Below are 14,309 nucleotides of genomic sequence, written 5' to 3' on the forward strand. Positions count from 1 at the left end.
GCATTTCTGAATATCTAAAAGCTCACACAAGTTCTCTCAACATATTTCCAAGCAAATCCAAGGCTCTCAAACTTTGTTGTCCATTTATCCAAGAGGCTCAAGGCAAAGTGGAGAAGAGGTACTCAAGCCAAATCCAAATATCTCCATCAATTGAGGTTAATGCAATAATTTTTTTTATTGTCTCGTACATTTGTGTATGTTAATTGTTTCATTTGTGTCCAAGAATGGACAAATCTTTATATTCATTTAAACCATTGTTGTGAACTATTTTAGTTGCCTAAAATCGATTAAATTTATGTGTGTAATAGTTTCCAATGTGAGTTAAAGGAAAACATTGGTGTTGGATTTAGTGCACCCCCAAGAGCGGCTAGATCTTGAGAGAATGGATTAGGTGTTTGGAATACACCAAACCACTATATATTGTGTGTTGTCCATTGCTATTCATTTTCTTGTAGTCATCTTGTGGCTTACATAATAAATATATCAAACAATTTCACTTATACAAATTTATACAATATTAGTTTTCATAAAATCATCTATCAAGGATTTTCATTTTTAAAATAATTAAATTTTTAATCTCTCAATTCACACATCTCTTGAGTGACCATACTTTAAGGGACCAACATGTATATATAATTTTGCACTACTTTTATATAATTTTTTATTTTGTAATGTAATGATTTGATCTTATGTTTTATTTTGTTTTCACTATGAAGTTTATAAATTCTAAATTTCTTAATTAGTGTATATTTATAAAAATATATACTAATTTACCAAAGCCTCATATTCCTCCTCAATTATCTCTTTACTTAAAAAAAAAAAAAAATCATTCAATGATAAAAACTAAAATTTGTAAAATTAATATTGGAGACTTAACTTATATCACTGGTAAAAGTCATAGGTAACTAAATATTCAAGTCTGTCACTTTTATTTTTATCTCATGGTAATTCGATTTCAGTAGTGCTGGTGTGCTCTTGATTTTAGTAGTAGGAGCAAAGCTCTTTTTTTCTCTTTATTCTTGGTCACTATTAAAGTTTCTACAATGATGACCATTTGAAAAAACAATTTCCTCTTGAGTTTGGAAGAGTTTCAAGTTGGATCACTATATTATTGACCTCTACCTCTCTTCTTAGGCTTTATTTTGCTTTGCTACACTCTTTTCCATCATTTTACAATCACTCTAACGAAGCTCTTGAAGTTGTTGAAGAGTTTGGCCATGGATGGTTAGAAGAGAGAATCCAAGCTCTTACACGAAGAAACACTCAATATTCTCAAGTTGTGGAGGAATAAGTATTGTAAACTTGAACTCTTCGATATCTTCCCTTTGAAGCTATTTAAATGTTCAAGTAATAGTTCTTCTATTTTTGAGAACATGTAAACACTATTCAATTCCTATGTGTCAACTAAATACTTAAATTGATAACAATTCATAATACATAAGGAGCAAATAGTAAAAAAAACCTAAACCTTTTCACGAATTTGTGACTTTATTCAATCGTTTTAATTTTGATAATTATATCTCAATTGGCTTAATTGAGTACAATTTTATCCAACATCTAAAATTAATTTAGAAGGCATGTGTCAATGTTGATGTGGCATGCCAAGTGCTATTTAATAATAATATTTATGGGATCCACATGTACATATAAGTTAAAAAGAAAAAGAAAAAAAAGAAAAAAAATGTAAACGAACGACGTAGCTAACTATCGTCAGCCATCTCCTTGCCAGTCATCGTCGATTGTTCACCTTCTTTGGTGATAGAAGAAATAATGGAACCTATCGACTTCCATAAACTATTCAACTTTTTCGTCAACTATTCACCTTCCATCCCCTGTCTCTCTCTCTCTCTCTCTATTATGGGTTCATCTTTTCCTTTCTTCAGTCGATGATAAGAAACCCTATGCATTCAATCTTTCATTGATCAACATCTGTCATCATTCTGAGATATGTTGACAACCCATATTCAATTTAAACCCAAATTGAATCTAAGTTCAAATTGAACCCATAACACACACACACACACAAAATGGCGTGTGATAGGGTTTCTTCCCATCGTCGTGAGATATGTCGACAATCGGTGATATAACGAACTATTAGAGGGCTCATTATTTATTCAAGAATTATTTAATTAATTGTTGAAGTATTTGATTAAAATTTTTTTTCATTTAATTATTTAATGTGGTAATTTAGAGATTTTGAAGGAAAAAAATAGCATTTAATTCTAGAGTTAAAAAAATTTATCAAGATGGCAATGTAGTAATTTTTAATTGAAAGAATAGTATTTAAATAGCATTTAATGGCATTTATTTATTGTGAAAATTAAATGCAAAGGCATGAAGGTAATTCTAGAGTTTTATTATTATTTGAAAGTTTTAATAATAATTTTTGTATTATTATTAATTAAGTGAGATTATGTATTTAAGGGAGAGTGAGAATCTATGTATGAGATGGATTTGGATTGAGAGTCTTCTAGTTAGATTTGGAGAAGGAATCCAAGTTGTAGAAGGAGTGTGATCTAGGGCTGTTATGTGTATAAATATAACCATTAGCCATAATTTCTCCTCACACCGTGAAGGAGCAAGAAGTCAAGAAGCAACACAGAGAGTTCAAGGTTGCTTAGGAGACTTCCATTGGACCGTTTGAGGAATCCGATCAAAGCATAAGACAAGTATTCTTCATGTAATCCCTTCCATTACAGGTTCAAATAAGTTTGATTCCAGATTATTCCAGTTCTTCATTGAGTTATCAAATTTTATGTCAGTTGCAGTGCGCGTGTGTGTGTATATATATATACGTAAATAGTGAATGCATAATCAAGATGTGCATGATTTTATAGCGATTCAATCCAATATTATCTTTGAATCATCCTTAGAATTGTTGCATATCAGTTGGGATTTGTTTTCCCAAGATTTCCTTCGGAATTGTGTAGTTTTAATAGAATTTGTTCAAGATCAGAAGTCTCTATTCGTTCGGTTCTGGGTTTAAGAATTGCAGATATCTGGATGTGAGTTTTCATATCCGGATGAATTTTTTCAAGTTTGTGAGTAATATCCGGATATGTTAAAAAGTTTTATGTGAGTGATATTCAAATGGCCTTCGAGCATATCCGGATGGTTCAAGTTCTGTGTGTGACATCCGAATGGCTTTAACAATATATCTGGATGGTTTGTATCACATTCGGATGAGTCCAGTGCCTATTGTGAATGGTATCTGGATAAATCTTGTTCATATCCGGATGTGTCCAACAGTGATTGTGAGTAGTATCCGGATACCTTGAGTTGTATCTGGATGTGTCTAGTTGTTTGTGAGTGATATCCAGATACTTTGTGTTGTATCCAGATGAGTTTAAGGCTTTCTATGAATAATATCCGAAAGCCTTGAGTCGTATCTGGATGTGTCTATTATTCTCTGTAAGTAATATCCGGATGAGTCTATAGTTTTTGCAAATGATATCCAGATGCTTTCTCCGTGTATCCGGATAGGTCCAGAATATCCAAATGCCTCATTCAGTATCCAAATGCTTATCTCAAAAGTTGAATTTCATGTTCAAATAGTCTCCAATAGCATCCAAATGTCTTAGTAAGATATCCAGATGACTTGAATCATATCCGGATGTCCTAGTTCTTATCCGAATACATCCCACCATATTCGAATAGCTTATGTTTTAGTTCACAGAAGATGATTGGAATCAGATATTGTAATCTGATTTGAGATTTTCGAAGATAAATTGGTTTGAGATTCTTGAGGAATTTCTTGAAAGAATTAATTGAGGATCTAGGAATTCGTGATGAAACTTTAGAGTTTTTAGGAAGAAATTCAGTGAGGATTGGAGTACCATAGGTGACGTAAGTACTTACCTACTCTAGCTGGGAGTATAGTTATGGATTGTCATCTTAAGGATTATGCAAATCTTTGACGTTATTAAGAGAATCAAGTGATGACAGATGTGCCAAGATGATGGGTCGCAGCAGGAAAAATTGCAGACCTAGATCGATTGGAAATTCGAGAATTTCGATTTTGGAGAATGGAACTCTCGTATGACTAAACGATTAGTCTATGTAGCCTGATGGTCAACCCGACGAGGAGAACTTGAAAGCACCATGGTGAATGGTGGATTGAGAGCCATAATTGCAAGGAAATCGAGTTCACGGAAGATGAATGGAATTAGATATCGTAATCTGATTCGAGATTTTCGGAGATAAATCGATTTGAGATTCTTGAGGAATTTCTTGAAAGAATTGATTGAGGATCTAGGGATTCGTGATGAAACTTTAGAGTTTCAAGAAGAAATCCAGCGAGGATTGGAGTACCGTAGGTAACGTAAGTACCTACCTGCTCTAGTTGGGAGTATAGTTATGGATTGTCGTCTTAAGGATTATGCAAATCTTTGACGTGATTAAGAGAAACAAGTGATGGTAGATGTGCCAAGATGATAGGTCATAGCAGGAGAAGCTGCAAACCTAGATCGATTGGAAATTAGAGAATTTCGATTTTGGAGAATGGAACTCTCGTATGACTAAACGATTAGTCTAGGTATCCTGGTAGGCAAATTGGGAGAGATATAGCTGAGTGATATCTGGAAGTTATGGAAATAAGGAGCCTATTGATATAGGCACTTGTAGTCAATGAAAAACCGTAAGAAAAATGAAAAATACCAAGATATATTTTTGGAATATTTAACGGGATTATTTCTTAATGATGAAATTACCAATGATAGCTTGAATTATTGGATGCTTAGCTATGTGTGACTTAATTAAGGACATGAATTATCAGGTGATATTTAAAAGTCGATATTTTTACCTCGATTTGATTAATTATTAAACAGTTGTAAGAGGCTGAGATATTTTATGATCAATGTGCAATGGAGGGTAAGACAAGGGAATAAAACATTGGAGTACCCAAAACATAATATTCATTCTATATGATCAATACAGTTACAAGAGATCAAGCCATACAGTTACTAAAAAAAAAAAGAAAAAAGAAAAAGAAAAAGGCAAACCATAGACTGATAATGTGCCGATGCTCAGTGACGACGATGGTTGCCAAACACGACGAGTCCCATCTCATCGATGTCATCTGGGAGTGGCATCTGACTACTGCTAGTATCATCAGGGTGAGGTAGAGAAGTAACCTCAGGAAACTAGGAAGTGAGGCATTCTCTGGGATGATGGGAAGTTCGAAACTCTAGTTTGGGTTTGGATTAGGTTGAGAAACAGGTTGGGAATGTGCAGGATAGGTTGGGAAGAGTAAATCCTGACAAATGAGCTCAATAAGCTTGCAAATCACTAATTTGTTGTTGAGGAGCAAGAATGTTAGATACACAGTCATAAACGAGATCTTGAAGCCGAGCTAAAGCTTCAATAGTAAGTGAAACTGTTGTCTCTGACCGATCCCTTGCCAGAAGCTGGAACAGAAGGAATGAGGCATTGCTGACACCAAAAACTCTGTAAATGGCAAAAAAGTCAATAGCTCTCTCATCATGACTAAAGTAAGGGGCAAATAAGCACCATGGGGGGCATTGGATATGCAAGACTATGTAGGCACCGCATCGAGGCCAGAGTCTTGGTATGATGTGCCTTAGCATATTGGATCTAGGTTCTGGCTTAGATTTGAATAAATCAGGTATGCGTCAGATCTAATTGGATAGGTCGGATTGGGTGCAAGTCAGATCTAATGGGTCGAATCAGGGATGGGTCAAACTTAATTCGGGTTGGGCCGGGTCGGATCAACCCAGATTTGGTAGCAATGGCAAAAGTGGCGATGGTCGCTGTGGCGGCTGGGGAAAACCAGGCAGTGGCCGGTAGCTATGCGAGGGAGCAGGCAGCGGCGGTGGCGTGGCCAGATCTGGCCGGCGGAAGGCAGTAGCTGGAAGATGGAGCCATTGGTGATGGCGGCCGGTTGTAGCGGGGGCGCTGTACGCATTTGATCGTTGCTCCAATTTATGAAATTCCTCAAGGAAAATCATTGAGGATTTCTTGGTTTCGGAGGGACCTGGTATGTTAGTCGGTATTCGATCGTACTGAGAGCCTCTGGGGCAGGTTGGCTTTAGGACTGAAAGCATAAGGGTTGTGTGTGTGTGGAAGTTACTGGAAATGTTTGTTCCATAGACTAGTATTGCATTATGAGGTGTTGATAGCCGACTACCTAGTGTTCTTGTCCTCTTTAAAGTGTTGTTGGTTTCCGATGAGGGTCTGGCAAATTCTCCTATGTGGTTGCTTCGCGCTGAGATCTTCTAGTTCAGACAAACCTCATTCCCTTAGCCATGAATCAATATTTTTTTGTTTGTTTCCCACAGACGACGCCAAATTATTGTTTCCTAACTACAATAATTAAATTTATTTGTCTTGGGATTAGTCAAAGCAGAGTTCTTCACCACGAAAAAAGGTTCAAGATGTCACGAGTGAGGTTAAATGGATTTGGAACAGGTTAAGGCCAAAACACGATGAGGTAGGAACCCGGATGGGTTGTCGGGGCTTCCGGATGTGCTGCCCAGATGGGACTTCGGGGAGTCAAGATGAGGGGACCTCACTGGGTCTTCAGGAGAAGGGGCTTCTGGTCCTTCGGATTAGCTAGGCTGGAACTTGGCCTGCGGTCACAAATGAAAGTCAGAGAGGCACGCGGGAGACTCTTTCATGCAGGCCCTCTGATGCCTAAGTCAGACAGTAGTCCAAAGTATGAAGTATGATGCAAATGTATGTCTATTACATGTCCCAAAGGGATACTTGTATTTCCAAATGGGTTTTAGAGAAAGATTGAATGTTGGGACAAATGTATGAAGTGAGTCTAAAAAGGTTTGAGAGTCTAGAAAGATCCATTTGTCCAAAAAGGGTTCCAAAAGATCTGTTTACCTTCGAAGAGGTAAGTATTTATCAACGAAGTGGTGGGACCCATGGTTGAGTCAGAAAACTCTTTTGAGGAGTATCTTAAGGAGGCTGGAGGGCCTGACAAAGTCTTCAGGGTGGGATACCTCGATAGCTATCTCCGGGTGGCCCCGAATGGGGCTTCAAGCCATTAGGCTTAGGTCCGGGAAACCCCAAAAGGTATCCTTGGACTTGGGAAAAAAATATGCATGCTAGGCTAGTCCTAGGAGACCCATCAGGGGTTCGAGAAGGTTCTATCCTAGAGACTGTCTAGGGAATAAAGAACTCGAGAATTGCTTTAAAACTTAGGAGAATTTTAAGGCACCCCACAACATAAGGGTATATGTGTAATATCCCGAATATTTGAGAAATTAAGAAGAAGTATTTATTTATGTGGTTTTGAGGAAAATAAGTAATTAAAGATAATTAATTAAATTATTTGAAAATAATTAATAATTAATAATTATTATATTTATGGTGATTATTGAATACTTGTGAGTTAAAAGGAAGTATTAAATTATTTGGGGTATTTGGAGATTTAAGAAAATGTGTATTTATGTTGTTTTGAAAAAATGAGAATTAGAATAATTAATTTAATTGGGAGTATTTATGAAAATAAGAAAATAAATTAAATTAGTGAAATTTCTGGAAATTGTGTGGTGAAAGTAAAATAAGAGGAAAATTGGATTTGGGTGTAACGGTGAGTTCTGAAAGTTTTGGGGTGTCTTTGCGATTTTTGGAAAGTGAGTTGGGGATGGGTTTAAAATTAATTGGAGGCATACTAATGTTGAAGACGCGTGTGGCGCGAGAGGTCGCGCGCGAGGACGGCCAGGCAGCGGGTACGGGATCGAGATCGAGGGGAAGCATGTGCGCAGGGGGGATTTTGTTGAATTTTTCAGCAAAAGAAGCCCCTGAAACGATGTCGTTTTGGGGGAAGCGGGGTGGTTGCGAGGCAGCCACTGGTCGCACCACGTGGCGACCTCTGGGCCGCCCATTCGCCTTGCCACCCAAGCCAGCTCATTTTACAGCATTTAATGGCTAATTTTGGCCATTTTTCAGGCCAAATCGAGAGGAAAAAGAGAGGAATTATGGGGGAAGAAGATGGCGCTCGGCCAACAAAAAAATTGGAAGAAAAGTGGGAAGAAATGGGAGGAAATCAGGGATTTTGCGGTTATTCAATGTTTAAAAATATTCTGGTAAGTGGGTAAAATTGGTATAAATATTTTATGTTTAAATTATAAATTTTATACGATTAAATTATACTGTTTAGGCGGTTAGAATTAATTAATTTAAGTCATGGTTGTATTAATTATTAGGAAATATTTTACTTCGCAACGGGAGCACAAACGAGGCAAGAATTGGGCAAATAGAGGCAAGCTCCTAACCCTCTCCTCATGTTCTTCATTTCCTGCGAGAGTTTTCGTTATTTTTCATATTTTAAACCCTCCATCTCCATGATTCGGTTCCACGCATTAATAATAATAATCTGCGTGGTAACCACCCTATGACCTATATTTTATTAATGAGTTTATTGTTAAAGGAATGAGCTAAGCAATGATGTCTTGGTGTTTTTCATTTCGACCATCACGGAGCTTCGTATCGCTCCGCTTTCCTTGGGAATGGTGTTGAACTCGTTGGGGCTAGGTTCTTAGATAATGGCTATGGTCAAGATTATGGAGTTAATAATTTATTATGGATGTGGAGATGGTTTCTTATGTATGAGAATAGATGAGAACGTGAATGACATAATGAAGTCTATGTTGATATGGATAGAGTGTGCAAAATGATAAGCTTAAGTGACTAAGTTTAATGTCGTCTATGTGTGTCTAAGGGTATGGGGTACAAAGCCACTGACTGTCGATCGTGGGTCGTGGCAGTTGATGGATGGATGTATGGGCGCTAGTCATCGGCTATTACGATAAGCACTAGACGGGTCAGAAGAGCTAGTACTGCCAGATTCCCGCCTTGGTTTGTGCATATCATGATGTGTGCTACATAGGGCTTGGGTTGCATTCATTGTTGGGACATGCTTTGTGTGTGACGGGGTTTGTAAGCATTTGCATGACCCGATCGGTCTAAGAGCCAACTTGGGTTCCCTAGGTGAGCCAGTGCATTTAGAGCATATTGCATGTGTGTATTCCTATGTGGACGTAGCATAGCTTGATGCTTGGTTTATAGGGGCCTTGTCATTACGTTTATGCTGCAAAAGCCGTTGCATTTCCTAATTGTTGCACTGCATGGTGAGAATGTGTGGCTATAGGTGATGAGTATGGGTGGTAGGCGTGGCCCACGATAAGACCTTGGGAGTGAGACCCACGGTGGCGTGGCCCACGGAAAGACCTTGAGGTGAGACCCACGGCGACAATAAGACCCTGGGGTGAGACCCACGACAACATAAAGATCTTGGGGTGAGACCCATGGCAATAGATTATGATGTGAGCAACAAGAATGGACATGTAAGGGAAATGGTATGGAGGTAGCTTATAAAAGATTGCTAACAGGTTTGTGTGTTAGACTTGGGTGCCAGTGTGTGTTTTATGTGGACCCCAAGGACAATTTATGTGAAATTTATTATATGTTTGTGCATCTAGAAATAAGGAAGGTATTTGGCATGGCATGACATGACGTTGCTTTGGCATGAATTACATGAGGTGTTATGGGAATAGTCCTATCTGTACCCTTCAGCCTTTCTTTCTAGAGCTTGCTAAGTCTCGCGACTCACGTTTGCTTTCCATCATTCTAGGTAAGAGAAACGTCTGTGATAGCTGGTACATTTAGTGGGGTTTGAGTCCAGACCGTCAAGTCATGATAGCAAGTGGAGAGCTCTCCCGAGACTAGGCCCTGGGTGTCATTGTGCCTATGTTAAGGTCAATGTTTTATATTTTTGAGATGAATGTTTATTATGTAAGCCCTGGGTGTCATTGTGCCTGTGTTATTGTTCTATATCACTCAAATAATGACCCTTTCATGGATCCTCTATGCTAGTGGGGGCTCCGGGAGGCGGGCCGTTACAATATGTGTAATTGCACAGAGTTATCTATTATACAACATAAGGATATATGTAGTATAACATAGAGATATACTTAGTACAACTTAAGAATAAATGTGATAGAGTATTGGTAGTTATGTTATAGATAGAAGTATCCATGATACAACCTTGGTCTTGTGGCTGGAATACAACAATTGAAACTTGTTTGTTTTAAGGAAGCTCAGTAGAAAGTCGACAAGGCTAGAAAAAAGAATAAGCACTGCTCAAAAGGAGTCACCCAAAAGGGGGTCCTATGGAAAGGTGGCTTCAGAAGGAAAAAGGGTTTTCAAATGCAAGAAGATACGGAAGGGCTCCAGTAGGAGTTGTGCGGAAGGGTCATCTAATTTGCAAGACAAAAGACAGAAGACAGTCAGAAGGCATGCAGGGATCTCTCTAGCACGGGCCCTTCGTTGCTTAGGTCAGACATGGTCTTAGTGCTAAAGTGATGCATTTGATGTGCGAATGCAACATGCAAATAATGCTCCTTGAAAAGTTAAAGGTCTTCGAAAGCGTATATATCGAAGAGTAGAAGATATGTCTTTGGATTCGGCCAAAGGATTTGGGAGACGAGGGGTTAGGGGGTATTAATACCCTTCTAAGGACTGGGACACGTGGAACACATGCACGAGGGCATGTGGCACGACCCCCTTTAGGTGAGGGTGTCTAGTAGTCCCTAGGTTAGGCTTCGGTAAGACCTTGATGGGCCAAGCCTTCAGGAAATCTAGTCCCTGAAAGGTCTTCGGAAGACTGCCTAACCCTTCAGGGAAGCTGGTCCCCAAAGGTCTTTGGAAGGTTGCCCAAGTCTTTAGGGAATGAGGCCCCCGAAGACCCTTCCAGGCATTCTCTTAGGGCCAGACTAACTTCTACAGGAAAACTCCCCCGGAGGCTCTTCAGATGAAATCTAATGGAGAGTATGTTACAACACTTAGTGTAATTAAGGATATCCAAAGTACACTATAGAGGTATCCATTGTGTAACACAAAGGTATTTGTTATTCAACCTTGGCATACTTGGGGGTATGTGAGATGCAATGTAGAGGGATTTATGGTACAACCTTGATATAACTAATGGTATATATAGTACAACTATGGTCAGGGGCGGATCCAGGAATTTAGGTTGGGGGGGCTGAAATTTTAAAAAGTTAATGTAATAAAATTCTTATATAACCAAAAAGTCAATATAATAAATTTTCAGGAAACTTGAGCTCGACGAGGTTTTGAAACAAAAAATTCATCCACAACAGAATCTACATCTATTGTAAGAGCAAGTTCTCTTCCAATGTAGAGTGTCATACAATCAGTAAGGAAGTCGTCCTCTATTTTGTTATGAAGTGTTGTCTTCAAAAGTTTCATTACTGAAAATGCCCACTCAGTAGTTGCAGTAGAAACAGGTAATGTCAATACAAGACAAATCAATCTAGTTATCATAATGTATGTATCTGACCTTCCACTGTTGGCACAATTCAACAAGTGTAGATACTTGAAACCTTTGGTCAGCAATCACATCATGAACATAATACTTCAACTCATATTCTAAAGCACAAATATCTTGACTGCTAAAATCTTCAGGATAGAACTTCTTTGCAAGTGTACAAATATCATCACTATTGAATGATTCAAATGAATTTCTGGGATCCAAAGCCACACTGAGAGAAAGGAGTTCTATTGATTTATCATTAAATCGTGTATTTAACTCCATCAATACAAAATCAATTACTTCATTGAAAACATCAAAATGATAATGGTGCTCAACTATAGTCTCATCACTACAACGACCAATCATATATGAAGAATCTAGATCCAGTATGTGAATGTTGTGTCTTGAACAAAAATCTTTTATTTCTTGAAGAAACACTTCCCAACCTTCTTCTCTCAATTCTTGAATGATAAGTTTCGCAGTAGAAACAAATCTCATAGCAGCCAAAATGTCTAGTGATTTTTTTTGAAGGGCTTGACAAAGAACATCAGTTATTCTCATAATTTTGTGCATTAAAAGCAAATTGAACACAAATTCAAAACATGCAAAGTGTCTATAAGCGCCACGGACTTCAGCTCGAGAACTTGCTTTTGAACAATGAACTTTAAGATATTCAAGCACCTTGCAAGTTGCAGAGTACACGCCTATCATGTTTTTTACATAATCATAATGAGAACTCCAACGTGTTGCTCCAGCACGTTGCAAATTACCTATTTGATTGGCTCCATTTCTAGACTCACACTCTCCAATACTCAACATATACTCAACTTCTTTTTTTTTTGAGCATTTTGCAACTCACTAATGCGCTGAGAAGAAGAATTAATAATATTGATAACATTATCTAAATGAGAAAAGAATTCCCAAATAACACTAACATCCTTAGCTACAGAAATCAATGCCAGTTGTAACCTTTGTGCAAATCAATGAACATAATATGCATATGGATAATCTCTAAGAAATAAAGCTTGAAGTCTATTCCAAGTACCACGCATATTATTAGCACCATCATATCCTTGACCTTTCATTTTGCTAAGTTGAAGGTCGTGTCGAGCAAGAATATCAGATATCTCATTTTTTAGGTTTAATGACGTGGTGTTACTAACGCTTTTGATTGCAAAAAAATGTTCTGTCAAAATACCACAACTATTCACAAACCTCAAAATAGTGGCCAATTGCTCTCGGTTAGATTCATATTTTGCTTCATCCATAAGAATACAAAAGCATTCATCTCCAACATCCTCACGAATTATCTATCATACTCTGTTAGCCATAATATGCAAAATATCCTTCTGAATATTTGGAGCAATGTACTGAGCATTTTTCGGAGCATTATCTAATACAACTTTATCAACTTCCATACTCAATTGTGCAAAAGCCTTAAGCATTTGAATAAAATTCCCATGGTTCAATGAAGATGAAGATTCATCGTGACCTCTAAAGTCACAACCTTGAAGTGCTAGCAACCAGACAACTATAACTGAAGCCTTTACGCGTAAGCGATTTTTTTGAGATTCCTCTTTTGTTTGTGAATGAATTACCCTTTCAACATGTTGAGACGGATTCATTAAATCTTCAGCCATTCTTACACAATTCAAGTGGGGTGACGAAGGTGCAGAACCAACATGAGTAAGAAAAGCACATTTATTTCCTTGGTTAACCCTCTTCCAATTGTCAAATCCCACAATAGCCAACGTCGAAATATTTGATGAATGACCATCATTCAGAAATAGAAAATAGTAGAAACAATATGCCTTGTCTTCTGAAGGTGAATATTCTGACCACCTAAATTGATTGAACCAATTTTTCTGAAAACTCCGACGTTGATTTCCAAAAGTGATCTTATTGTAATTCAAAAGTGATGGTTGATATGGCCCAGCTAGTAGATATGCTCATCTAATCTCATCCCGTGCATTAATAGGATATTCACAAATTTGTTTTCTTTTCCTCGGATCCCGTTCAATACAAGTGATTAGTGGTTAATTTTGTAAAATTTTGTTACAATTATAACCCCTGTTTTGATTTTAAATTGGTTTAATTGAATAGTTATGTGTAATATATATATATATATAATATAATATATATAATAAATATGTAAATATAATATATATATTATAACATAATACATATATACAATGGAGTGCATGCATGGAGCATTTATATAATATATAAGTATATAATATACTATATAATATATCATATAAATATATACATAATATATAATTTAATAACACTTAATTGTTTGCTTGTAGGCATGAAGAAGGTGGGTTTGAAGACTCAAATTGGATTGAAGAATGAAGAATTAAAGCCCATGAAGAATTAAGGCTCAACTTGAGCAACCCATGGAAGATATCATTTGGAGAAGGCCCAAGCATTATTTTTAATCTTGATGAAGATCAAAAACTTAATTGTAGAAATTTATTTTTAAATATTTGTTTTGTGAGTGCTTTATTAGGTGTGTTTTTTTAGCTAAAATCCATTTAACATTAAGAATGCTTTATTATGTGTGTATTTTAGCTAAAATCCATTTAATATTAGGTGTGTATTATAGCTAAAATCCATTTAACTTTAAGTGTGTGAGTGCCCATTAGATATAATTATGTTTAGTTGAATAATTGAAATTGTGTGGTTTGTATTGCATCTTGTGGACTATAAATAGCTCACTTGATTGTATTTGTAAAAGAGATTATTATTTTTGAATCAAAATTTAATTGTTTCCTTAGAATTCTCTATTTGAAAATTGTTTTCATTCTCTCTTCTTTTCTCTATTATTTTCTCTTATGATCTTACTTCCTTTCTTTCTTCTTTTAAATTCTAATGTCATTTATTGTTACTTTATTATTCACTGCTTAAATGACCAGTTAATTTATGCCTTTAAATTTCTGTAATTTTAATTCTTGTCTTTTAATTATCCACCGCCTAAATGGCCGGTTAGTTTCTACTATTT

The 14,309-nt window shown here is 36.9% G+C and overlaps 1 protein-coding gene across 1 annotated transcript; it reads right to left on the minus strand.

The window, feature by feature from the left end:
• Window positions 1-5,267: 5,267 nt before the first annotated feature.
• LOC127794747 (uncharacterized) lies at window positions 5,268-12,124 on the minus strand. Its single transcript, XM_052325994.1, has 2 exons — window positions 11,333-12,124; window positions 5,268-5,405 (listed from the first exon to the last, which is right to left on the minus strand). Exons 1-2 carry the CDS (start codon window positions 12,122-12,124, stop codon window positions 5,268-5,270), a joined length of 930 nt encoding a protein of 309 aa, XP_052181954.1.
• Window positions 12,125-14,309: the final 2,185 nt, after the last annotated feature.

The sequence above is a fragment of the Diospyros lotus genome, chromosome 2 (genome assembly GCF_014633365.1).
Source record: "Diospyros lotus cultivar Yz01 chromosome 2, ASM1463336v1, whole genome shotgun sequence".
NCBI classification, from domain to species: domain Eukaryota; kingdom Viridiplantae; phylum Streptophyta; class Magnoliopsida; order Ericales; family Ebenaceae; genus Diospyros; species Diospyros lotus.

Bases quoted from the DNA above. Each gene is read 5' to 3' on its own strand.
- LOC127794747 (XM_052325994.1), bottom strand. From the start codon at position 12,124: ATGTTGAGTATTGGAGAGTGTGAGTCTAGAAATGGAGCCAATCAAATA. The intron at 5,406-11,332 runs GTCAGATACATA...CTTCTGTTCCAG, and splicing joins AATTGTGCCAACAGTGGAAG to CTTCTGGCAAGGGATCGGTC.